The 25,266-nt window shown below is 43.5% G+C and overlaps 1 protein-coding gene and 1 long non-coding RNA gene across 3 annotated transcripts in view; one reads left to right on the forward strand and one right to left on the reverse strand.

Moving 5' to 3' along the window:
• Nucleotides 1–631: 631 nt before the first annotated feature.
• Nucleotides 632–23,241, reverse strand: RBBP7 (RB binding protein 7, chromatin remodeling factor). 2 transcript variants are annotated; one of them, XM_032329573.1, is made up of 12 exons: nt 22,935–23,241; nt 21,950–22,094; nt 17,152–17,297; nt 13,794–13,940; nt 12,398–12,513; nt 8,685–8,845; nt 7,801–7,927; nt 7,603–7,680; nt 6,527–6,603; nt 4,361–4,418; nt 1,786–1,896; nt 632–1,085 (listed from the first exon to the last, which is right to left on the reverse strand). In XM_032329573.1, exons 1-12 carry the CDS (start codon nt 22,948–22,950, stop codon nt 1,017–1,019), a joined length of 1,251 nt encoding a protein of 416 aa, XP_032185464.1. In that variant the 5' UTR covers nt 22,951–23,241; the 3' UTR covers nt 632–1,016. The 2 variants fall into 2 exon arrangements, with proteins under 2 accessions (XP_032185464.1, XP_032185463.1); XM_032329572.1 differs by having other exon boundaries at nt 13,794–13,967; nt 22,935–23,240.
• Nucleotides 23,240–25,266, forward strand: part of LOC116582155 — a 45,995-nt gene continuing 43,968 nt past the window's right edge. The window contains exon 1 of the long non-coding RNA XR_004282395.1: nt 23,240–23,321. This is a non-coding gene — a long non-coding RNA (uncharacterized LOC116582155). The remainder of the gene's footprint in view (nt 23,322–25,266) is intronic.

Consider the following 25,266-nt stretch of genomic DNA (forward strand, 5'->3'; position numbering starts at 1 on the left):
GGGGGGGGGAGAGACCCTAAAAAAATCCTGTAGTTTAGCTGCTGTCAAACTGTTTAAAAAAAAAAAAAAAAAAAAAAAAAAGGAAAAAAGCCAACCCTGCATTTCCACAAGTCTTAGCTGCTCCTCGCACATTTCAGGGTGCACCTACTTAAATAGCAAGAGGATTCGGTACATTATAGAGGCATATAGGGAACGATTTAATTTGAAGATGAGCCAAAAGTATTTAAGCACATTAACTTAAAAGTTGGCTGACCCCTCTTATATTTGACTGTAATTATTTTAGACTTAATGGGCTACAAGGTCGTCATTGTCGATTTTTGATCTGTTAAAATTAAAAACCATCACTAGGTGGCAGCTCCTGCGAAACAGGATGAAGGGCCAACCTGGTATATCCCCTAGGCTGACCCCTGCTGTGTAAGCGAGCGACCTTTCTTGGGGGGGGCGGTGTAGAAGTTACAGTAGGTCCGTGTGTACAGGTCTAACTTCTTACCCAATCTCTGGATCAGGACACTCAACGTATCCCGCAAAGTAATTCCGCACACACACGCGTACCAGCTTTCTCACAGGAAGGGACGCACATGGACAACACATTCATACTCTCCTACCCGGGTTCTAAGAAAACAAAACCAAATTTATTTTAAAACTTTATTTCTGCAAAGCCAATCAACAAGTGTTGGAGGGAAAAAGTGTAAAAGTTATTCTTGCATATTTGGGAACAGCAAGCACTTAGTTTGAGAAAACAAGGACTTAAAATAGTTGAATCAAAGGCAGTACCCTGCTACTTGTATTTAAAACAACAGTGATGTTCTTTCTTAAACAACATTCCTTTCTTCCCTAAAAGCTACAATATGATACAGTACGCAATAGCTCACTTGAAAGTGCTAGAATCAGAAGGTAAAGAACGCCATATGCCAACCCACTTACATTTCCTACTATACAATGCCTTTTCGGCGCTTGATAAACCAAGCATTCATGTAGCATTACATTCAACAGAAACATTTCTTGTACTTTGGGTTTTAAGATCCTTGCCCCTCCAGTTCCGATGTTGTGACATCTGACTCTTCATCATTGTAAATATTTTCAGCCTGGAGAGGACAACCAAATAAATGCATAGGTAAAACTCCCCATGGTTTTTTACAAAACCTCCTGAAATCAGCATTTAATTCTGTCTAGATTTTAGGATTCATTTTAGGATTCAGCGTGTTTCTGTGTTGGACATTTTTAGAGTAATTTACTTAGTAGTTTTCCCCCCAGACTTGAATGAGGAAAACCCAGGGCCAGGGTTCTCATTTGGCAGAGGAGCCCACCTAAGCCACCAAGCTGCCCACGTGCTACTACTTTCTGTAGTAAAAAGTGTTTTCCAAAAGCATCTCAAGCATCTCTGAGATGAAGCACCGGCCCTGCGGGTTAATGAGAGGGTTAACACCACCTCAGAAACACTAGGTGCTCAGTATTCCGCTTCCGAGGACTCGTGGATGCTTTGCTCCTGTATCCTTCATGCCCGTGACGGAGCAGACCCCGGACCTACAGCAGTGACGCCAAGAGCCCAGCGGACGAAGCGTACGACATCATGCAAAGCGGAACAGAGGCCGTGTCCCCGTCTGTGTGCAGACACAGATTTCTCCTGACCTGACAGGTGCATACCGAACTTAAGACTTGTTAAAATGGAGAAAAGTCTTTTAAGATTGTGCATATTGCACCAAATGTAGAAAAGCAACAATTCTGTAATAGAAACACTTTGAGTGAATGTCTCTTCGTTCAGGAAAAATAAACACTTTAGCTCACCATTTGCCATATCTGCATGATGTTATCCTCAGACACCGAGCAGATGACCCAAGGCTCATTGGGGTTCCAACTAAAATCTGATATCTTGGCGGTGTGTCCTCCATGAATAAACTGTTAATAAGAATTTTAAAAAGCCTGTTTCATATCTTAGTTTTCAGAGCATCCATCTTGCAACTGAGGTTTAAGGGAGGGGTTTACAGGCTTCGTAATCCACCCCCTGCTGCCTCTGCAAGTTTCCAAACCCTCAAGAAAGATGGGACAGTACAGCAACGTCTGGCTCCCCTTTGCCTACACTCCCGATACAAGTATGTGCACGGGTGCGTTTTTCTCACACAAACATACCTAACTAAGCCGCCCCCCCAAGTACTTCACCCCACATCACCCAAAAGTGAGGACATCTTCCTACACAACCACAATGCCATTTCTGTACCTAATACACTTAACATTAATTCAGCCTCATTATCAAATATACGTACTTCGGTACAAACAGTTAAGACAATAAATCTCCTTAAAGTTCTGTTACAGACTCTCCAAACTGGCCCACCCAAGGAGCCTGCACACCGCCCAGCCACCCTCCATCTCCCCAAGGGGCACCACTCCCAGCAGGGATTTAAAAAACCAACCAACCCCCAGGGTCCAAAAGCAAAGCCCCACAAAGGCTAAGCAGAGGGCTTGCTGTACAATGATGAAGGCAGCAGAGACTCCCTCCCTACAAGACACAGCCTCATGGGAAAGCACTGGACCTCCCTTACCTCAGAATTAAGAATCAGAAGGAACCATTCTCACGGGGACAATATGAATGCACAGTCTTGGACCGAAGTCACATTTCCTAACGAAGTCTAATTTGACTCAGGTTGACAATTAGGTCACATGCAAGGTAACTGTTCTACCTAATCATTTTTTTCAGTTTAAAAATGACAGGAGAAAAACGGCTTTTCAGAATTGTGTTAAGGGGGCGTTAAGAGAAAATACGTTAAGACCACAGGCTTGGGATGTGCAGAGAGTCCTCAAATCAAGACACTGTTGGACTAAAATTACAGTCAGCATCCAGTTTGCCACAAGTTAGGTGTCCCTTGATTTCAGGCTCTCCTGTGAAAGGAGCAAAATCCCAGTGGATTTCCTCAAGGACCACTGTTGAGTGGTCTGTTAAAGAATCGTACTATACAGGGTACCCCCAAATAGCTGGAAACCTTGAGAGCACGCCAAGCCAAAGAATCAGTCACAGAGAGCACCTCCTCTCACACTTCGACAGAGCTAGCTAGGCCGATCCAGACACAAAGCAGACCGCTGGCTGCCAGGGCCCGAGGAGAGGAGCGGACTGGGAGGGGCTACAGAACAGCGCTCCTTCCCGAGGGGAAGGAAACGTTCTGATTTGTGGCGGCGGTTGGAGAATTCTGTGAGCAGACTAAAAACCACTGAATTCTATCCCTTCAACAGGTGAACTGTATGGTATGGGAGTTCCATCTCCAAGTTTTTACCAAAGTAAAGTAAGGACCAACGGCTGGACGGTGGATGACAGCAGGTGCCGGCAACGCCTCGGCTACAGACACTTTAGAACTATGAAGCCACGCGGCACAGCACAGACTCTGCAGACTAAGTCACTCAACAGAGAATACACCGTCCAGGTGCTGTCGTCTGTCTAGGGTATTTATTGAGAAATGCTCTTCTTTAATCAGCGTGCAGTGCATAGAACATGCGGGCATGTCTGTGTCATCACACCCTGTGTCCCTTTCTGGCCACTGCTGTGGGGTGTGGCACTGCGCAAGGAGTGCGGGGATCCAGGGCGTCTGTGCCACGTGGGCTTCGGTGAGCATCTCCTGTACGTGGGGCTCACCTTTGAGGGCCTTCTTTACCTTTTAAAAGCGGTGGGCAAAGCCCAAGGGTACCAAGACTTGGTACTGACCTAGGAATGAAATACGCTACAGTGGACTGGACGACCATCTGCCAAATGACTGGCGGACACGAACGTGGATTCTGAGTGAGGAGGAACCGCCGCGAAGTGCGGCCCCGCGCAACAGAAGGGGACCCGACGCGCACACTGCAGAGCTCGGAACCCGGAGGGATGAGAACAGGACAGACCCACCACAGAAACCTTCAAGGGCCGAGAAGATGCTGCGTGATTCAGTTAGGAGCAGGAGGGAGATGGTACACACTTGGCACCAACAAGATCCAGAATGCTGTCATTTTCTGGGCAGGGAACTTAAAAATCAAGTCACTGGGATATTTCTGTACTGTTAGATAATGTGAAGTATTGGCTAATTCGGTATCAACACCGAGCCCCCCACCCAAAAAAAAACCCCTCAGAAATACTACAAATGGGAATTAGTGAGAAATTTCATGATTTTCCAGGAGCCCAAATAGTTCTTAGTGAAATATTCATAAAAACCTACTGTGCTCTATTTACTATTTTCTATAAATGTCAAAACCCAGTCAGAATAACCTTTAAGACCAATTTGAAATCCTCTCCAAGAGCTAGCATTTGGAGTTCTGACTCATTTTCCAGATTCACGGATCAATGACAGGCAGTCCAATCTGCACATGACATTTCATCCTGCATAAAAAAGCCAATATATACCAGGAGTTCTGGAGGCCCATCTTCGGCGTCTTCTGCTGATTGTTCTTCTCCAATTTTGCTATCAAAAAAGAACATAATGCTGTCAATACTGAAATTCTTGCAGAAGGTATCAGTGTTCACAAAACCAGCATCAGCCCACAAAAGGCATCTTAAAATGCACACTCTAGAGACCACATTTCTACACTACTGCCAATGACAACTGTCTTAGTTACTGGTGGGACAGTGGGATGTTCACCTTCTGGAAATGATAAAAGCTGTTCATAACTGAGGATGCAGCACAGAAATTGTTTATAATAAATACTAATTTAAAATTCATTATTTAAAAAAATAAAAGTCATTATTTTTAACTGTGGCTGTTTGCTGCACTGGATTTAAAAGGTAAAACTCAAGATATAAGCCAAGGAGGGTGCCTGGGTGCCTCAGTGGGTCAAGCCGCTGCCTTCGGCTCAGGTCATGATCTCAGGGTCCTGGGATCGAGCCCCGCATCGGGCTCTCTGCTCAGCAGGGAGCCTGCTTCCCCCTCTCTCTCTGTGCCTGCCTCTCCGTCTACTTGTGATCTCTCTCTGTCAAATAAATAAATAAAATCTTTTAAAAAAAAGATATAAGCCAAGGAAAAGAGGAAAAAAAACTTAGCCTAACAACTTCAACATGCCGAATCTGCCAGCAGCCCCCATACTCTTTAAGTTACACACCAAGTATCAGCCTTGATATCTAGCCCCAAGGTGGGCTTTGCTAGTAAGAACTGCTAAAAAAGCAACCAAAATACATAACCTTCCAAGTGATACTCTTTCTTCCTATTAAATTTAAACCAAACACATGGGACTGCTAGACAATGATGTATATCTTCCGGTCAGAACTATTTTAATCTGTAATTCTATCCAATGTAATGTAATTCTAACACTACGCAACTTATAAAAGAATTAAGAATTAAGCCTCCAAATTTACTATTGGCACCTCTAGGGACAATTCAGCTGCCAGGGCATCCAGACTTTCAAAGCCTGCTGCTTAACTTCAGAGTTTTCAGTTTCTACTTTTACTACTAAAATTGTTTTCAAATAAAATAGTGTAGACTCAAATATCCGCTTTCAAGATTCTCTACATTCCAAGATTCAATCATGGCTAGAGTTTGTTCTGTACAAACACAGAACGTTAGATGTTCAGAATTTTTACCAATACAAGTATTTTATTCCAGTGTTTTATGTTCTGTGCACTGAAGAACTGGTCTGCGGTCTCTGTGATGAAAGCGGCCTTGGTTTTAATAAACTAAAAACTTAGCCTACTTCAAAGCAATACATTTAAAATAAGGATTTTAAATAAGTTATTTCTTGGTAATGATTTAAACTTAGGATAAGGATATCTGAGAAGGAAGTTTATATAACTGAACATCTTTATTAATGGCTCTAAAGGCTCAAGAAAAGTAAAGGAGTCTGAAATTCTTAGAATGGCAACTCTGAGATCAAGGAACTTTACAAAATTGGAAGAACTCTATGCTGAGCCCCAGAAGAATGTAAGCTCGCTTACAGCGCCGCCTGTGCTTATCCTGTTCCCAAGTGTATCCCCAGCAGCTACACAGACCACAGCAGGAGCTCAGGTCCTCAAAATGAAACAATGGAAGCACAGAAGAGCAAATGATAGAAACACTAAGAGTGCAGGTAAGAGACATAAACTAAGAGCCCACATACGAGACATAAACAACTAACATCTGTACCCCTTTCTATGCCAACGGTGTTTTCAATATAATTATTTCGATCGTTACGACATACACACGCCCCCAACTTCATGTCTGAATACCAACAACAAAAACTCTCATCATATAAATTCATTTTGCATTCCATTTCCTGATTCACTTCTGTTTTACAGAACCAAGACTCTTCAGGAAGGTACTTGAAAGTTGCTTTAATATTTGGCTTATTAGTCTGACTTCGAGTCAGGTCATGATCTCAGGGTCCTGGGATCGAGTCCCGCATCGGGCTCCCTGCTTCTCCCTCTACCACTCCTCCTGCTTGTGTTCCCTCTCTCGCTGTGTCTCTGTCAAGTAAGTAAAATTTTTAAAAAAATTTTGGCTTATTAAATGGGTATCTGCAAACTACTCTCTACTTCATGAATTACATCATCTGTCAGATTGGCATACTTATGCAGTTTCTTGTCACCGGACTTGGGAGTTACCTTAAATCCCACACGTTCAGGCGGCGATCAGTACCACTTGAAGCCAGAATAGTTTCGTTATGTGGAGACCAGTGGACCTAGCAACACAGATTGGAAAGTGTGAAGTATCATCTGTTCCTATGTTTGTGGGTATTATTCTAATCCTTGAGACCTTCCCAGTTTGTTTCTCTATCCTCTTCTTGTCCTATCCTTTCAAGTGCTCTTAAATGGCCCATCTCCTCAGCCTGCTTTCCTGAAGGTCACACCCCAATACAAGGGAGCTCAGCTAGGAATCCCCATAAAGTTACTCAGCCCCCTAACTACCCCAGAAGCTTTTCAACTTTTCAATTAAGTGTATCTTAAACCTATGCAATTGAGGGGTGCCTGGGTGGTCAGTGGGTTAAGCCTCTGCCTTCGGCTCAGGTTGTGATCTCAGGGTACCAGGATCGAGCCCCACATGGGGTTCTCTGCTCAGCAGGGAGCCTGCTTCCCCCCTCTTTGCCTACTTGTGATCTGTCAAATAAATAGTCTTTAAAAAAAAAAACAAAAACCTATGCAATTGAAACCACTTAAAACGATATACAAGGTTGTTTGTTGTTTTTCCCACCAGAGGACCTACCATGCTGGATACCTTAACTAAAGAATCCTTGGATTTCACTTTTTTTTATTTTTTAATTTTTTTTTTAAAGATTTTATTTATTTATTTGACAGAGAGAGATATCACAAGTAGGCGGAGAGGCAGGCAGAGAGAGAGAGAGAGAAGGAAGCAGGCTTTCCACGGAGCAGAGAGCCCGATGCGGGGCTCGATCCCAGGACCCTGGGATCATGACCTGAGCTGAAGGCAGAGGCTTTAGCCCACTGAGCCACCCAGGTGCCCCTGGATTTCACTTTTTAAACTGATCCTGTTTCGCAAGACTTTTTCGACTTCTAAAGTTATAATCTCACAGAGCTCCAAGTTACTTCCCACTAGTTAACCTACACAGAAGAGGAACTTAAAAAAAAAATAGCATGCCTGCTATAAAAGCAAAAAGATTTTAAATTTCCCCCATCAGAAATTACCAAAAACCTGACAGAGACACTAGAAAACTGCCACGTACCTGGAAAATTTCATCTTTATGAGATTCAAAGGTATGGAGTTTTAACTTTAAATTACGCAGATCCCATAAAGCTACAGTCTGAAGAAAAATAACAAATGAAAAGGAATTCATTTCTGCACTTTACATTGAGTTTTAGAATATCTGACTAGCACAAGACAACTGGATTCATAAACACCAAATACACAAAAACTTGGAAACCTTATCTGCAGAGCCAGTTGCAAGAATGAACTCGCTATAGGGGTTGAACGACAGGCAGTTGACCTCGGCAGTGTGCGCGTCCACCAGGTGGCTTGGCTTGGAGGTGGTATTGGACCTGGTGTCCCATCTAAAACACAAAGGTACAAGGCACACAGCACAAGACAAAGCCACCCGCCCCTCCCCAGCTTCTCACACCTGTTTCCGGGTCCGCGCCACTCCACACCCCCCCCATTTCTGCCCATTACGCTTGCCCCTTCATGGACACCCCAACCATGTACAGAGCTGCCAATTCGGACTGCCAACCACTACGTGACATATTCTAAACCTACAGAAAATAAATTAGGGCTATCATTTCCAGTTACTCATTTATTAGATTCCTGTCTTAATACCAACTATTTCAAGCATACACCAACTACTACACAGAGAACAATTTAACAATTTGATACCTACAACCTAGCCTTGTCAAGTCTTATTACTTGGCCACATTTGCCTCAGATAGGAGTTTATGAAATCAAACACATTACAGGTGGCTGAATGCAGCCCCGTGGCCATGACCTGACAGAATCATTCTTAGCCCTCATCTTCAAAGTCACTGTGACCCCAATTTTGACATTTGCCACTGCCAAGCAGGTTTCTTCATATTTACTTATCTGTTTTCTTTTTTCAAATAAAAAATGGTGTTTACTCATATGCCACAGTAACTTTTATACAAAAAAGCCATTACACGTGTATGGTTTCTTGTATGTCAATTATACCTCAGTGAAGTTTTTAAGGCCAGTATGTAACTTTAAAAAAATTAGTAAATCAAACCACAGGCCACCACAATCACTGATGGTCATTGAGGACACCTACATAGCAAGACCCCACTGAACCTTCCACCTTACATCATAAGTTTCTGATCATCAGCAACCGATCCAAATAAGGACTCGTGGAGCAGATGCCAGGCCACATCCTCTACAACAGCCGAGTGGCCAGTGAAGATGGCTTTAGCATCCACGATCTTGCCTTCCTTTGGTCCTGCGTTTATATCCCACAGACAGACAGTCTAAAGAAGGAAAAAATAAACAACCTTCATTAAAAAATTATTGAATGAGGGGCACATGGCTGGCTCAGTCAGAAAAGCTCATGACACTTGATCTCACGGTCATGAGTTCGAGCCCCATGCTGGGTGTAGAGATTTCTTAAATAAACTTAAAAAAATTATCTAACTATATAAAAGGTAGAAATAAACACGAGAAGAAACATGAATAAAAGTGAAGCTTCTGAAACAGAAGAGTGTATTCTTGTACCATTCATCATCTGAGATGCAGAGGGCAAGGTAAGGGTACAGTAAGGGGGATGGGGAAACCGAGCATGATGGTAGGCAAGAGACAATCAGGTTCGAGTTTCTACTGATATATCTTCAATCAAGTATCTAAAATTCATCTAGATTACACAATGCAACACAGAGCCCAACATTCAGTATCTACTGAACAGATATTTGTGTCCTAGAAATTCACACAGGGCTGGGAGATTGGAAATTAAAACTAAAACATGCTTCTTCAACAGCAAAAATATTTGGATAAATCTTTGACTTCATAGCAGAAACCACTACAAACATTAAGAAGTGGGACAGGTGAATAACCCAGAAACCCCAACTAGGCTACTTTGAGAGGCCAAAGCTTAGGGCCTATGGACAGATCCCCACAGTGCACTCCTCAAAACATCAGCACAGCCCAAGGAGAGGCCATGGGCCTTCCCCAGGCCCCAAAGATCACAGATCTGTAGGCTCTGCAACCTGAGGCTTCAAATGACAATTATCACAAAGTTAAGAGGAAAGTTTTTATGGAAAAATGTTGCCAACTACAAGGCAATGATTATCATCCACATGGTTTAAAATAAAAGGCAATTCCATTAGAGTAAATTTGCTGCAATAATTCCACTGACACTGGTATGGGGTTCATCTCTTTGAAAATCACTTTCTTATCCAAGTCTCTAGAACAAAGCTATTTCCCAGTAATAGCTATTTACCCAGTACCAAAAAGAAGTTTTATATAATACACATACCCTTAGTCTTTGTGGATACACACTCAGATGCACAATTTACAAGCACTGAAGAAAAAGGAACATGCAGAGCTCTTGCCATCCTCCCCTGCTCATTTCACAAGGATCCTAGGAAGATTAGCAATATGCCTGGCACATGCGGAGCCCTTGGAAAACGTCAGCTATTATTATAACTAGCAACTCCCAGCCCGGCGTCTTCAGAATGCACTAGTAATTAAGTAACTGAGCTTAACCCATCCTCCCTGTTTTAGGGACTCAACCATGCCCACTTTGAGGGACGTGGAAGAAAGCTTCCTTTCATAGAACTAAGGGAGACCCTTGCTTCCCAGCCTCTCCTGTGGCTGGGACACGATGCTGGCTCCATCAGTCGGGCCATGATTTTGAATTGCGAACATCAACAGGGAAATCTGTTCTCATGACTGCCAGTGTGTGTTGGGGGGTGGGTGGGGAGTGTACACAGCAGAAAGTAACATCCACTAGCCTCTTCTCTGGGTTGTAGGCCATTTTCTAGACAGCACAGCAATTCTGTGAGCTGCTCAAGGTCCTTCTGATAAATTTCTTTTCTGTTTGTATCAGCCAGAGTTGGTTTTGCTTGCTTGTACCTAAAGATTCTTAACTGGGCCAATTACCTACTTTCAGTATTTAAAAAAAAAGCATAACAGAAATTGTGGCCAGTAGAAATATAAAGAAGGTCTGTGACGCGACAGGCCCCGTTCTAGGCAGGAGGATATACGAAGAAAGAAGGTAAAGAACCTGTGGCCAAGTTACAAGAGCTTTCAAAAGCTCCAGAAGTCTACTCTCAGGCTCTGGGCTAGAGTTACAGCAAACATGTTTTACTTATAATATGGGATCCATGAAGGAAGGTGTGGAGCTGTAGGTGGAAAGAATGCTACAAATACTGATCTACAATAAATTAACAAGATCATTTTCCATTTGTGTGGTACTTTTATTAAAATACTTGTATTAAGGATGCCAGGATAACTCAATAGAGAAAGGTTAGTCTTGCCAACAAATGGTGCTAGAAAAAACACAATAACCACAAGTGGAGAATGAACTTGAACCCCTACCTCACACCATATAAAAAAAATTAACTCAAAATGAATAAAGGACCTAAATGTAAGAGCTAAAGGTATGCAATTCTTAGAAGATAATGTAGATATAAATATCTTTGTGATGTTGGATCATGTAATGGTTTCTTAGACACAATATCAAAAGCATAAGTGATAAAATAAAACACATAAACTACACTCAAAATTCAACTTTTATGCTTTGGAGGACATCACCAAGAACGAAAAGACAACCCACAGAGTGGGAGAAAATCTTCTGAAATCCTACCTGATAAAGGACTTGTATCCAGAATACATAAAGAACTCTTACAACTCAATAAAAAAAACACAAAATTTAAAAATGGACAAGGGATTTGAATACGTATTTTCCCAAAGAAGAGCTATAAATAGCTGATAAACACATAAAAAAGATATGCAACATCATTAGTCATCATCACCACAAGGAGGTAAACCATTTCACCCTCACCAGGATGGCTATAATAAAGAAGACAGACGACAACAAGTGCTGACGAGGAAGTAGAGAAACTGGTACCCTGGAGTACACATTACTGGTGGGACTGTGAAGTGCTGCAGCTGCCTTGGAAAAGCTTGGCAGTTTTTTAAAAAGTTAAACATAGAGTTACCATATGACCCAGTATTTCCATTCCTACGTAATTACCCAAGAGAAATGAAAACCTACATCCACACAAAACTTAATACAAAAATGGTCATATAGCAGCATCAGCCAAAATAGCCCCAAAATGTTAAAACAAAAAAGAAAAGAAAAGAAAAAGAAAAGCAAAGAGCCCCAAGCAGGAACAACCTACATGTCCATCAACTGATGAATGAATCAATTCCAGCACATCCATATAATGGATTATTCTGCCATATAAAGGAGTGACATATTGACCTATGCTTCAACATGGATGAACCTTGAAAAACTTATGCTAAGTGAAAAGAAGCCAGACAGGGAAAAAGCACATATGATTCCATTTATATGATTTATCAGGAGACAAATCTATTGACAGAGAAAGTAAATCAGTGGTTGTCAGGAGCTGGGGGCAGTGGCGGGGGGACTGCTTAAGGGGTTTGGAGTTTCTTTTTTGTGCCATTTGCTGAAAATGTTTCAGGATTCGATAGTAGTGATGACTGCACAGCTTTGTGAATATACTAAAACCCAATGAATTGTACACTTAAAAAATAAACTAAAAGGTAATTTCTGTCTCACAAACACTTCATAGTTTCCATTACAAAGATACATTTGGAAATAATGGCACACCTTTTGCCCACCTTCCCTCCATTCTAAGGTTGCTTCAAAAGAGCTCTGTGGAATCCCAAGGCTCCAACAGGGCAGTCTGATAACCATTGCTCTAAATCCTGTGAAAACGTTATCACAATAATCAGGAGTATTATCTTAGAAAACCTTTCAACTACACAGCGCTCCTTCAGTGCACAGCTCTCCAAGACAGTCTTTAAGTACATGAGATTAGAAAGAATAAGTCTCTCACATGATCGTCTGATGCACTTAGGAGATGTCCACTCAAGTTCGAATTCCAGGAAAGACCATAGCCTTCCTTTTGGTGGCCTCTTAACCTAAGATCAGGATTACATTCTCCACTTGGGTCTAAAAAAGGAAAGAGACACATTAACTACGAAGTGATTTTCCGTTTATCAGAAGTAGTAAAAGCAATCCTTGGTCCTCACTGAATGAGCTGTAACATTCATGATAATGCTTGAAGAAGCGTCACATACAAACGATGACTTGGGACTTGGTCTGACCCACAGCCACTCTGAAAAGCTGTTCTCTGCGCTTCATTTCAAATACTCAATGCAAACCAAGTCTCAAGACCATAAAGTAACTAGTTCCTCTGCAAAACCAAGTACTAGCTCCAACGCAAAACACTGAAACCTACAACTATGCCCTCAGATCGGAGTGGCAACCTGCTCCACCCCGGATCAATTTTTTTCAAACACTTTTGTGAGGAAAGAGTTAAGACAGCAGGTCTGGTTGCTCAGCCCCTGCATGTCTCCAGGGTAGCCCGCAACCATGACTGACCCTTAGCCAACCCCTAGGAATGTGACCCTCACAAAATTCTTCATGTCCCTGACTGATGAAGCTGTGTGTGCCCAGAGCAGTGAGGCGTGCCGTAGCAGCTCGTCAGGACTTGCAGGGTTGTTCAGCAAGATTCAGGATGTATCTGGCTTCACTGCTGGGGTCCTGAGTTGCCCTTGCCATGGCTAGTCATAGAGCAGCATGTTCCTATGTGACCAGACCTCTATAAAAACACTAGATCCTGGGGCGCCTGGGTGGCTCAGTGGTTTGGGCTGCTGCCTTCGGCTCAGGTCATGATCTCAGGGTCCTGGGATCGAGCCCCGCATCGGGCTCCCTGCTCCGCAGGAAGCCTGCTTCCCTCTCTCTCTCTCTCTCTGCCTGCCTCTCTGCCTACTTGTGATCTCTGTCTGTCAAATAAATAAATAAAATCTTTAAAAAAACAAAACAAAACAAAACAAAACACTAGATCCTGAGAGTCAAACAGGCTTCCCTAAGCAGAGACATTGATCACATGCCCCTTCGGTCTACTGCTAGAGAAAAAGCGTGTTCTACGTGGCCCTAGTGGGGAAGGACTCAAACGCCTGTGCCTGACCTCCCTGGACTCTGCCTGTTGCATATCTTTTCCTCCTGCTTTTGCTCTGTAGCCTCTGCTATAGTAAGTCCTAGCCAGGAGTAGAACCTGTCTGGGAGGTCCTTTCGTTACATCAACTGAATTTTGAGGGTGGTGATGGGACCCCCGAGACGATTTTTAAACCTTTAAAAATTATAGATTACACTAGTTTGAACGACCTCACAGCAATTATTTTTCAAGAAAAATGTTCAACCGATGGCCTGATTTCATTACTACATACCTGGTTTAGCAGGGTGCTTCGTATAGTCAAAAACCAGCACATCAGAAGATGGAGTTTTGGTAGCAATGATGTGAGGATTCTGCGGCATGTAACGAGCACGGTTTACTTCTCCTTCATGGTTAATTTTAATTTCACATTCAATTTTTCCTGTTACAGAACCAAAGCCACCAAATTCTAATGTGAGAAGAAAGAAATAAACACATACACTTACGATTAAAAATCAGAAGTCATTTAGTTTAATCCACCCAACAGATTTTAACCTGGCAAAACACAACACAAATTAACTAGAGAACACAAAAATTTGGGTTTACTTGCCACTTGGAATTAATTTATTCTCAAAGCCCATTTGAATTGGAAAATGTTGACAGCCATTTTATGCAAGTTAGCTGTTTCACCTTGGACTTAGAATAATTAAAAACTGGCCTCTTTCAGTTGTAAAGAGGATGTAATTATTTCCTAAAATCAGAAATCGATGCTAACTACCCCCACCCAACCCTAAGACACAGACATATTGGTTCCACTAGCGTACTGAATTCTACTGCTAGTGGAGTGCCAAAGCTCAAATGAGGGGGCTGGTGTGTGAATGAGACTACGGTGCTGAATAGTTATTAAAAAGGCCTTGGAAAAGCAACAAAGTCATATAAAAAGTATAAGGAACTTCTGTGAAGCAGCAAAATAATAACAGAAAGTGTACATGTAGAGAACATCTAAGCACATAACAGCAAACAAGAACATTTTCTTTTTTGTGTTCAAAGATTAGGAACGGGAATAGTTGCTGATGCTTAAAAAGTTTGGAGGTTTCACCTCGTAATTGTGTTATTTCTTCCTGACCTACATTGCCGCTTCTCCGCATGTTCCTTTTCTGTTCCCCCATATCTCAGGTTCGGGAACACTAACTCAAATGCCTGATGGAGCCAGGCAGGAAACAAGTAAAACGGACTGGCTGGGTCCTAAAGAAAACCAACTGAAAGCAGCAAACCACTTCTCAGGTTCAGCCAGCTCTTGCTATACGGGAACGCTTAATGAACACTGGCTCCCATGGTTTAATACTGGCATTCAGCCACTCTTCTCTGTGGCAAACGTAGCTTACTCTTCTCTGTGGCTGAAAATCACAGACCAGTCCACACAGCTACGCCTACACAACCATATACAATCACCTTTTTCCTTCTCAGCATGTCCCCTTTCCATCGTGTCAGTGGGAGAAACCTGGCCCAGTCTTTCTAAGATTGCCACTCACCCTGAGACTCTGCTCCAACTCTGCCCCAACTTTGCTTTTCATCCCACCACCCAACCCTCCACTGTGGATTCCAAGGGCTCTAGCATTTCTAACATAAAGACACTCAAGTTCCCCAATTCCTTTACTTAGAACCTGAACAGCTCTCCTCTTCCAAAAAAACAGATTTCCAGTAAGATTTACTTTCAACACAGGGCCTTGTTTTCTCAAACTCAAAAGTTCGAAAATAAAACCCACCATTTTAATGATAAAATACTATCCATTAAAAAATACCACAACTGAAAATAAAGAGAGGTGTTAACTGTAAATTATTTCAGGCACTTGTTGGAATGGAATACACAGAACAAGTGACTTCGGTAACTTGATACATCCATAAATTATGCACAGAGACTAAGTCTGAAGCCAAAAGTCCAATAAATACATACTTTAGGATTAAAATCCACTGAAAATTTCTCATTACGATTTTTACAGAAATAACGCATAAAATTGTAGGGAAACGGACTATGAATTGTGGCAGTGGCAAAGGGATTAAATCATTTTGGAAAATTGTTTTACACTATTTTAAGCTGACAATGAATACACCATAGGACTCAGCAATCCTACTCCGCTAGATGAATTCTCCCACATGTGTACAAGGAGACATGGCAAGGATGGTCACTGAAGCACCATTTGTAAGAGCAAAATACCAAGCAGAGGCAGTCCAACTGCCCCCTGATAGAATGAATCAAGTAAGGTTTAAAGCACAACGGAACACGACATGGGAGTTAAAAGGAGGTGGACATCTACGTGGTTTACATACATACACAAAACAGTACCCAAAGAAAAAAAGTGGGAAAAAAAACCCTTTATACAGATTTACTACTGTATGAGTAATAAAAATACAAAGTTAAAAATGGCACAATAATTTCAGGACAGTGGTAAATTCTTCAAAGGCAGGCAAGTTAGGAAAGGGGTATGGGGTGGCAGGATTTTAGCTATAATGTTTTATTTTCAATATGGAAAAAAAAAAACTAAAGTAAATTCCTTAAAATGTTAAGATTAAACCTTTTAGGGCTGTGCAGACAGCACTAACCCAACAGGTCTGGTTGCTTAGCCCTTTCAGTTCTGGGGACACTGGGACCATGAATGACCCTCAGTCCTGGGAACATGGACCTCAGAATGTTCTCAACGTCACTGATGGATTGATGATTTTGTGGTGTACACCTGGAGCAATGGACCATGCTGTACCAGGTTGTCAGGGTTGCTCTGCACAGATACCAAGATTGACGACATGCACCTGGTTTCATTACTGGGGTCCTGAGTTTCAGTTGTCTTAACTGGCTGCCAGAAGGACGTGCCTGTGAAAACAACCCCCAACCAGAGCCTCAGATGCTGACACTCAAATGGGTTTCCCTGGGCAGAAGAGAGAGATTCTGCACATGTCCCTGTTATTTGCTGCCAGAGAGAAAGCACGTCGTGTGCAGCCCTGGAGGAGCCTTGTGCCAGACCTCCCTAGACTCCCTGATGTATATCTTTCCCCCACTGCTTTTGTTCTCTGGATTCTTTACTGTAACAAACTTTAGCCATGCGTATAATTTGCTATGAGTCTTCTGAGTCCTTCCAGCACAATGACCAACCTTGGGTGATGGTGGGAAGACCAAATCAGGGGAATGTACGTTTGACAGGGGAAACAGGAAATCAATAGCTTCCATAAAAAAGCCACTGTTAACTATTTGGTACATATGCCTCCTCTGACTTTTTCCTACAATCACACAAAGGAGTTAATCTATCCTGGACAGCTTTCCATACTAGGGCATACAGATTTGCCTCATTGTGAGTCTGTGTGAAATTTCAAATTTATCGCATTCTTAGGAATTGCTGAACAGTATTTCAAACATACCATAATGTGTTTAACCAATTTCCTATAAACTAACATCTGGGTTGCCAGGCTGATCTTAATTTTTCAATCCTGCAAATAATGCTATTGTGAAATCCTTGTGCACATGTGAGCAAGTAGTTCTATGAGATAAACTCCTAAAAGTTAAACTGCTGGGCCCAAAGATATTAATAGAAAACTGTAATAACATAGTAGAAAAGAAGGCACACTTCCTTAAACACCAATACTGGAATATACGGTATACCTACCACCCTTCTCACTGTCACAGTGGGAAGCATCAAACTGTGCATCATCGTTCGGAATATGGACTCGAGCAACCACGAGATGATTCTGCTCATCAGATGTGTGAGTCCCCAGCACTAGCCAATGAAGGGCATAATCCTTTCCTTCTGGTCTGTTTAGGAAAGAAAATAAGTCACACTAACCCTAAAGAAATCAGTTGCTAACAAATTCAGTCCACCTCCAATCTCCACACTCATAATCATTGACTTCTCACCTAAAAAATATCTTCCATTTTAAGAAATTAGACATTTCTAAATTTTCCAGTAAGAGGCAACAAGATAGAATGGAAAGTTTAAGCACTGAGCCAGAAAAACTGGGTTCAAATCCTGGCTCAAACTAAAATTAACTATATGCAATTCCTTAAATCACAACTTCCTGGGGGCCCCAGTTTCTTCACCCGAAAAACAGGTTATGAGGGCAAAAGGCATGAAAACTCATTATTAATGTTCAATGTCTATGAAATGGGTTTCTCAATTTTATGGCGGGGGGGGGGGGAGGGCTGCTTTGTTACCTTGGTTCTATAGAACTCATTTTGACGCTAAAGAACCCACTGATGCTCCTTGGCACTGTGGACCAGTGATTTTTACATCAGTATCTATTAACAATGTTTCCCCATTTGTATTATCAAGAATAACAATTTTCACCTATGCTCTGTGGTCCCACCTCAGTGAAGAGGGCCAAAACCTAAGACTCTAGGCCCCAACACCAGACAAATTAGGCTACTTAGGTTTCTAAAGTTCAATTGTACAAAGCATTCAGTGGATTTTAAAAAAGGGTTGAGGACTGCTTCTACAAATATAATTTACTAATAACTAATAAAAATACAAGATGAAATTTTACCATGATTTGGCTTAATGATAAAAAGAACAATAAATACAAGTCCAAGAACAGAGTAAGGCAGACATGGCTAAGCAATAGCAGCTTGTTTGAAAAAAGGCATGAGTCTTAGTCAATATATGTTCAGTGGCCAAAAATAGGATATGGCTGCCAAAACAGTTAATTTCCTCTTAGATGCACTTATATGGGGGGTGGGGTGGGAGGCAATATATACGAGCACACACCCACTTATTTTTAAATGAAAAAAAAAAAAAGACATACTTAGAAAACTAGGCCCTAAGCAATATAGTTTGGGAGAACTGAGACAAAACAAAATCTTTGTAGCTCAAAATGAAAAGGAACTTAAACACATCTCATTAGAATCAGTTGAAGAGAAATAGGAATGCTTGAGAGAAAGGAGGCACTGCAGAGCAGTATTATGGCTAACATAAAAAGAAGTGACTTTTTAGGAGCTTAAACAGAAAAAAACAGCACCTTTCTAAGGAGCATGGTCCAAACATGGACTGGAGTTTGTGAAAAATTCCTTGACTCTAAAATTCAATTCACGTACTCCCTGACACAATAATCATATAAGGATTTTTTTTTTTTTTTACTGGAAATCCTTTCCTCTCCATCATTAAAATACAAACCTATTTTCCTGAACCAATCAATATTACAATGTTTTCCTCCAATGCTGAATGAACCTAAGGCTGCAGAAGCACTAACGTTAAAAGACCTCGTCCATTTTCAGTGCCAGAATCCTTTGCTCACTTGGACTCCACTGCTAAGAAATTTATCTGACAAGCTCAGATTATTACAAGGTTATTCTCAGCATTGTCTTAGTGGCAAAGATTGGTAACAACCTAAATATCCATCAATAAAGAACTGGTGACATAAATTATAATAAATTCAAGAATGGAATTCTGCAGAGCCCTTAAAACAAAAGATTGTACCTATCTAAGCATGCTGAGAAGAAAAAGTCTCTAATATAAACTACCAACTGTAAAGTGAAGTGAATAATGAATAACTTGCTACTGTAAAAAAAAGATGGACAGGAGAGGCACCTGAGTGGCTCGGTTGGTTAAATGTCCAACTCTTGGTTTCCGCTATGTTATGATCTCACAGGTCCTGGGACTGAGCCCCATGTTGGCCCCACACTCAGCAGGGAGTCTGCTTAACTTTCTCTCTCTCCCTTGCCCTCTGCCCCTCCTCCTGCTGATGTGCACATACTCTCTTAAAAAAAAAAAGATGGAGGAGAAATATGTATATGTACTTATTTCTGGATGGGTTTTAAAAAATGCCAAAAATGATGGTCTCTGCTTTGGGTAATAAAACTAGGAGAATAGGGGACATGAAAAGGAAACATATTTCACTCCATGCACTTTGTACCACCTGAATTTGAATGATTACAAAGATTCTTAAGTAGAGATTTAGTCTCAATGTGTTTAATAGCAAATTATTTAATAAAATATATATGGAATAATGAAATTAAATCTTAGAAACGCCTAAATAGAAATTTTTAAAGGCAAACCCACTATGTGGACAATTACCTCAGTTTTTAAAGGACAAGAGTTCAGAAACTGTAAGTAATTATTAGGAAGTATGCTCTATATAGTATGTAGGTAGAAGGCAGGCCTTACGAGGTTGACTAGGATCTAGCTCCTCAAAGACTCAGGGAGTAAGAATAGCCAACGTTTCCGGTGTCCCATATAGTAACAAAACACAATCAAAGTCCCTTCATATTCCAAAAAGAATCCTGCAAAAGCACCACAAAGCTATCCTCAACATCCAAGAATGCAGGCTGCCTGGCATTTTCTTGCATTCCCAGAGCAACTGCACATCCCACAACCAGATCCCACTTCTTTGCATGCAAAGAACACCATGGAGTACACAATTTAGAGTATTTTCTCTTAAGTTCTTAAGTGTTAATATAACAGTAGTATGGTGCGGGGGGAGGCTGCTGGCTCAGTAGGTGGAGCATGCAGCTCTTGATCTCAGTTGTAAATTGGGGCCCCACGTTCGGTGTACAGTTTATTTAAAAATAAAAATCTTGGGGCGCCTGGGTGGCTTAAGTGTCTGCCTTCCGCTCAGGTCATGATCCCAGGATCCTGGGATCGAGCCCCGCACTGGGCTCCCTGCTGAGTGGGAAGCCTGCTACCCACTCTCCCCCTGCTTGTGTTCCTCTCTCACTGTCTCTCCATCAAATAAATAAATAAAATCTTTTTAAAAAATCTTTAAAAAAGCATTATCTGGGCTAAGAACTTACAGATCTATCATCTTTAAAGCTGCTACACAAACATATCATAGGTAACATTTTTAAAAGACTTGAATACGCAGTTTTCATTGGAATCCAAATGGAGAAATACAGTTATTACACTCTTAATAAATTATTTCTGAATACAAAGGGGTGGGAAAATCAGCATCAGTCACCACTTACTGCATACTTACTCCATGCCAGCACTTTAACAGTGCAGGATCTTATTTAATTCTCTCAAAAGTAGGCAGTAAGAAGCGCCAGCACCTTCATTTACACATCAGACAGCTTGGGTGCAGATACTGACCAATGTGCCTTAATTTAGCTAAGAAGCAGGGGGCAGGATTCAAACTCTGGTTTCTAACCTCAGAGTCCCACCAACCCCCCACTGTTTTCTTCTGTTAAGGTAGGTCAAAAAGATCTAAAAGAATGTAAATTAAGCTGTTAAAGCTTTTAATTTACTTAACAAGAATGCACAAAGAGTCAAAATTAAGTGGTGCTGAGAACCCGAATACCCTTTAGTATTTGATGCTCAGAATGGTTATGTCAGTGCTTCGAAGTCTCCATCATATATTTCTTGGCTGCTCTTCCCACATCTGTGTATCTACACTGTGATATTTTGGGAACCCCAATGGAAGTCCTACCTGTATGGAAGAGGGTCTTTGCATATGGAGAATCTGTCCGTTAAAGGAGTTAAAGGAGTAACCTTATATAAAGTAACTTGCTCTTATTTCCATAACTTGTCTCAAAATCCCCTTCCTAGATTAATTTTGTTAATGCTCATTGAATTATATACTCGCATTACCTCAATTTTATAGTTTTAAAGTATATGGCCAAGTTCCTACTAGAAAAAGTGCAAGGGCATGAGAAAGGTGATCTAATACAGGGCTGGGCTCAACTCGGGGATACTCAGTTTTGGGGGCTCAAAATCCCTTTCCACCACTTACAGAATGTGTGATCTTGGGAATTTTACTCAATGTTTCCACCCCAGTTTCCACAACACAAGGATGATAAAAAGTAATCACAGTACACTTTTGAGTATTAAACCAAACAAGGGGACACAAAAACTTCAGATGTGCCAGGCCTTATTTTAAGTGTTCAATAACGCCAGGAATTATTACCAGGGAAATTCTAGAAGTGGCTGAAGAAGAACACTCTTACGAAGACCAACAACAATCTCAAAGTGTATTCCACATTATTAGCCTAACATCTTTTCTTTGGCGAACCGTTGCTAAATTATTCCCCCCTTTGCCAATTAAAACCTATTCATACTGGAGTAGCTGATTACATGGATATGCGCACTTGGTAAAAATCCACCAAGCCATATGCTTACGATTTGTGCACTTTCCCGTGTATACCGTATTTTTCAATAAAGTTGTAAAGAAATCCGGCCCCCAGTGGCTGGATTTCTTTGGGGTCAGCGGCCCCCAAAATGCCGCTCTGTATTTAAACCAAAAAAATGTCAAATATATCAGATGAGTCCCACAAATATCATTAATCGCACTTTAGCCCCACATCTACATATCAGAAGCCATCCCATAAATCACTTAACTTTCGAAAATATAAATCACCTGCTACCTCATCCAAGGGCTAAACTGATTACACACTCCTGTTCTATATGTGAAATGCTGAAACTAGGAAATCCATGGCAATAGTTAAATCTATGCAAAGTAAAAGTTGCCAAAAACCCTTACTTAGTCACTTCAGGAAGCCACTGAACGGTAAGACTCGGCCACTGAAGAGCATGGGTCATAACCAGGTCATACAGAAACGGTGTATTCTTCTTCCAGATTTTATATTCTTCATTGATGACACGCTCCTCCACAGTATCTTCAAACACTGAAATTTGGAGAAAGCCCATACAATTAAGCGGCTGAGAAAAATCGAAGTCAGAATCTGTACACAGATACTGGAGGTCACCTCGAGATGGCCACACCTAATCCACTCAGATTTACCTCTAATTTGGACACGAACTAACTACTCTTCCAGAACGTGGAGAGAATATTTATTAACACCAGGAAGCTTATTTTTTGCACTTAGAAATCAATACCGCTTGCGCATACAGAATTGGGTAATTACACAGACAACGATTTTGTTTCGCCAGTTACAGCTGTTCGCACCTGTTCTAAGATGACGACCCGTATGTACAGGGGCTCCACGACCCACGCGGGGAGACGAATCCACGTGTAGCAGAAACCCCTCGGCCCGCTCCCTCCATCCCCCACCAGGAGCGGCCTCCGCTCCCACGAAGCCAGCGTCAGCAGCCATAGGCCGGCGTGTTCCAGAATCCCCCGGACAAGGGCCGCGACCCCGAAGCGATCGACGCGCGCGCGTGGAAGGAGCAGCCGTGTCCGCTTTCCGGTGGCGGAGGCCGCCTCCGCCCGAGAGCCAAGGGCGCAGAAGGGAGCGCCGCCGCTGGAGGCGGGGGGAGGGAGGGTGGGGGGGCAGGGGGGAAGGGGGCCCAACCCGCGGCCCCGCGCCCGGCTCCGGAAGTGCTCGGAGCCCTCCGCGCCTTGGTCCCGTCCCGAGTAGGCCCCTCGAGGCGCGCGCCTAGCCTCGCGCCCGGCCCCGCCCCCTGCTCCTCACGCCAATTCGCGCCTTTCGCCGGCGCGTGCCGCGGCCTCGCGCGCCCGCCGCCCCCCGCGGTCCCGGCGCGCGCCGCCCCGCAGGGCCTCTTACTCTCTTTACTCGCCATCTTGCGTCGGGTCGTTCGCCCCTCGCCGCCGCCGCCTCGGACTCCCCTCGCTAGCCAACAGCAGACCAAACGCAGGCGCTCCTGCCTCGCCCTGGCGCGTCACACTCTTCTAGCTCTCGAAGCGTGAGCTCCGTCTTACAGCTTGGGTGCTCCCCAAACGCTGCGTCTTTCTCTCCTGCCTCCTCCCCGCTCGCGGGTACCGAGGTCTGAGGCGCTCTTCTCTCTCTCTCCAAACTTGGAACGAGACTTTTCAACCCGCGCCTCCCAGCCCGCCCAGGCAGCTGAGCGCAGGCGCATCCGCCCTGGGAAAAGTGAGAGGCGGCGGAGAGGCGGGCCTGGGAGCCAACGGCTCGGTCGTTTCAACCAATGAGGTGCGTCCGGCAGGTTTCACGCGGCATTTGGAGGCGGGCTTCTGGGGGTGGGCGGGGCGTTCCGCGGCAGGAAGTTGGCGAGGCGCAGGCGCGAGGACTCGCCCAGCGCTCCCAGGGCCGGGCGCGGGGGCGGATGGGGGCGCGCGGGGGTGGGGCGGATGGGGGCGCGGCGTGCGGGCTGCGCGGGGGCCCGCGAGCCCCGGGGCTGCGGGGCGTGGCTGCTTGCAGCGGCTGTGGCGGTGGGGTAGGAGGGGGGCAGGGAGACTGCCGCCGCTTAGCCAAGCAAAATCTCAGAGCGAGGGAGGAAAATGGTTTCTAGTCTCGAGAGATTACTGTGCCCTCAAAGTCTCCCCGGTAATCATGGGCATGCAGTTCTGTGCACCCTGGAAGGTTTCCCTCCAGCCGACTGGCTTTTCCTTGGGCCTGGTCGAGCTGAGGTGGGGTTCGTTGGAGGCGAAGGGAACCTTTTACAGAGGCCGCGGGCGTCTTTTGGCTGCTGAAGCCGCCGGGCCTCCCTATTAGGCTAAACCTGCGGCCTGTACTGGCACAGGCCGCCGACAGCTCAAAGCTGACTTGAATTACATTTTCGTTTGTTTGCACATTTGGGTCCTTAAAATGATTTGCGCCCTCTCGAACTGCAGAGAATTTTGTCCTTACCCCAGCGTTCTTGTCTCTGCCCCAGTCCGAGCCCCTGCTGAGTCATTCTTGTCACCTGCAGGGGTTCTGGGGCGACCCCACTCCACGATGGCGAAGCTGGGGAGAGCTGCCCTAAACTGACCAGGGATGGCTTGCTTGAGCGCAGCTCTATCTTGGAATTTGGTAGCCCCTGAGGAGTGCGTGGGAATGCAGAGAAAGGAGGCTGCAGGGCCCGAAGGGCGAGATGGTACCGGGTGGGGGGAGGTGGCCAAAATGCCTGCGTGCAAAGGGAGCCTCAGTGCACACCCAGACTCGGAGAGGGACTCTCCCTGCAAAAGCAATTCAGAACGTTCGCTGCTTTGGTATTTTCCAAGTGCTTTCATGAGAATGACCGTGGTGATCCTCAGACAAAATTGTTCAGTTGCCTCTGTCATGCCCACTTTTCTGATCGGGAAACAAACACACACGTTACTGTAGTCGGTGGCAGAACCAGTAATGTTACTTTATGTAGAAATTTACTGTCTGGTGTCTCTACTTTCCAATAGGGTACAATTCATTATTATAACACTCTGCCTTCATGTCAGGCCCAGGAATCTTGTTAGGGGCTAAAGCTGGGGCAGGGCTGGGCATAAAGGGCCTGGGCTAGAGAGGGACAAGGGTTGGAAGGTGTTTAAATAGCACAGTTCTTGTATTCTAGAACACTGGTTGGCAAACGTTTTTCTGAAAGGGGCCAGAGTAAATATTTTAGGCGTTGGGAGCAACTACTCAGCTCTGCCACCTTACCGTGAGAAAGCAACCCCAGACAATATGGACGAACCTGGCTGTATTCCAATAAAAGTTTATAGACACGGAAATTTCGTATAAATTTTCACTGAATTTTCATATAAATATCACGTGCCATAAAATATTCTGATTTGTTTTACAATTACTTTAAGATTTATTTTTTTAAATTTTTTTAAAGATTTTATTTATTTATTTGACAGAGAGAGAGATCACAAGTAGGCAGAGAGGCAGGCAGAGAGAGAGAGAGAGAGGAGGAAGCAGGCTCCCTGCCGAGCAGAGAGCCCGATGCGGGACTCGATCCCCGGACCCTGAGATCATGACCTGAGCCGAAGGCAGCGGCTTAACCCACTGAGCCACCCAGGCGCCCTACAATTACTTTAAAATGGAAAAATCATTCTTAGCTTCCGAGTCATACAAAAGCAAGTGGTGGGTTATATTTAGCCAGAGGACTCTATAGTTTGTCCAACTTGTTCTAGAATAATTGTCTTAAGGGCTTTGCTTCAGTGGGAATGTCCTCATGTACACA

This window comes from Mustela erminea, chromosome X (assembly GCF_009829155.1).
Source record: "Mustela erminea isolate mMusErm1 chromosome X, mMusErm1.Pri, whole genome shotgun sequence".
In the NCBI taxonomy this organism is placed as follows: domain Eukaryota; kingdom Metazoa; phylum Chordata; class Mammalia; order Carnivora; family Mustelidae; genus Mustela; species Mustela erminea.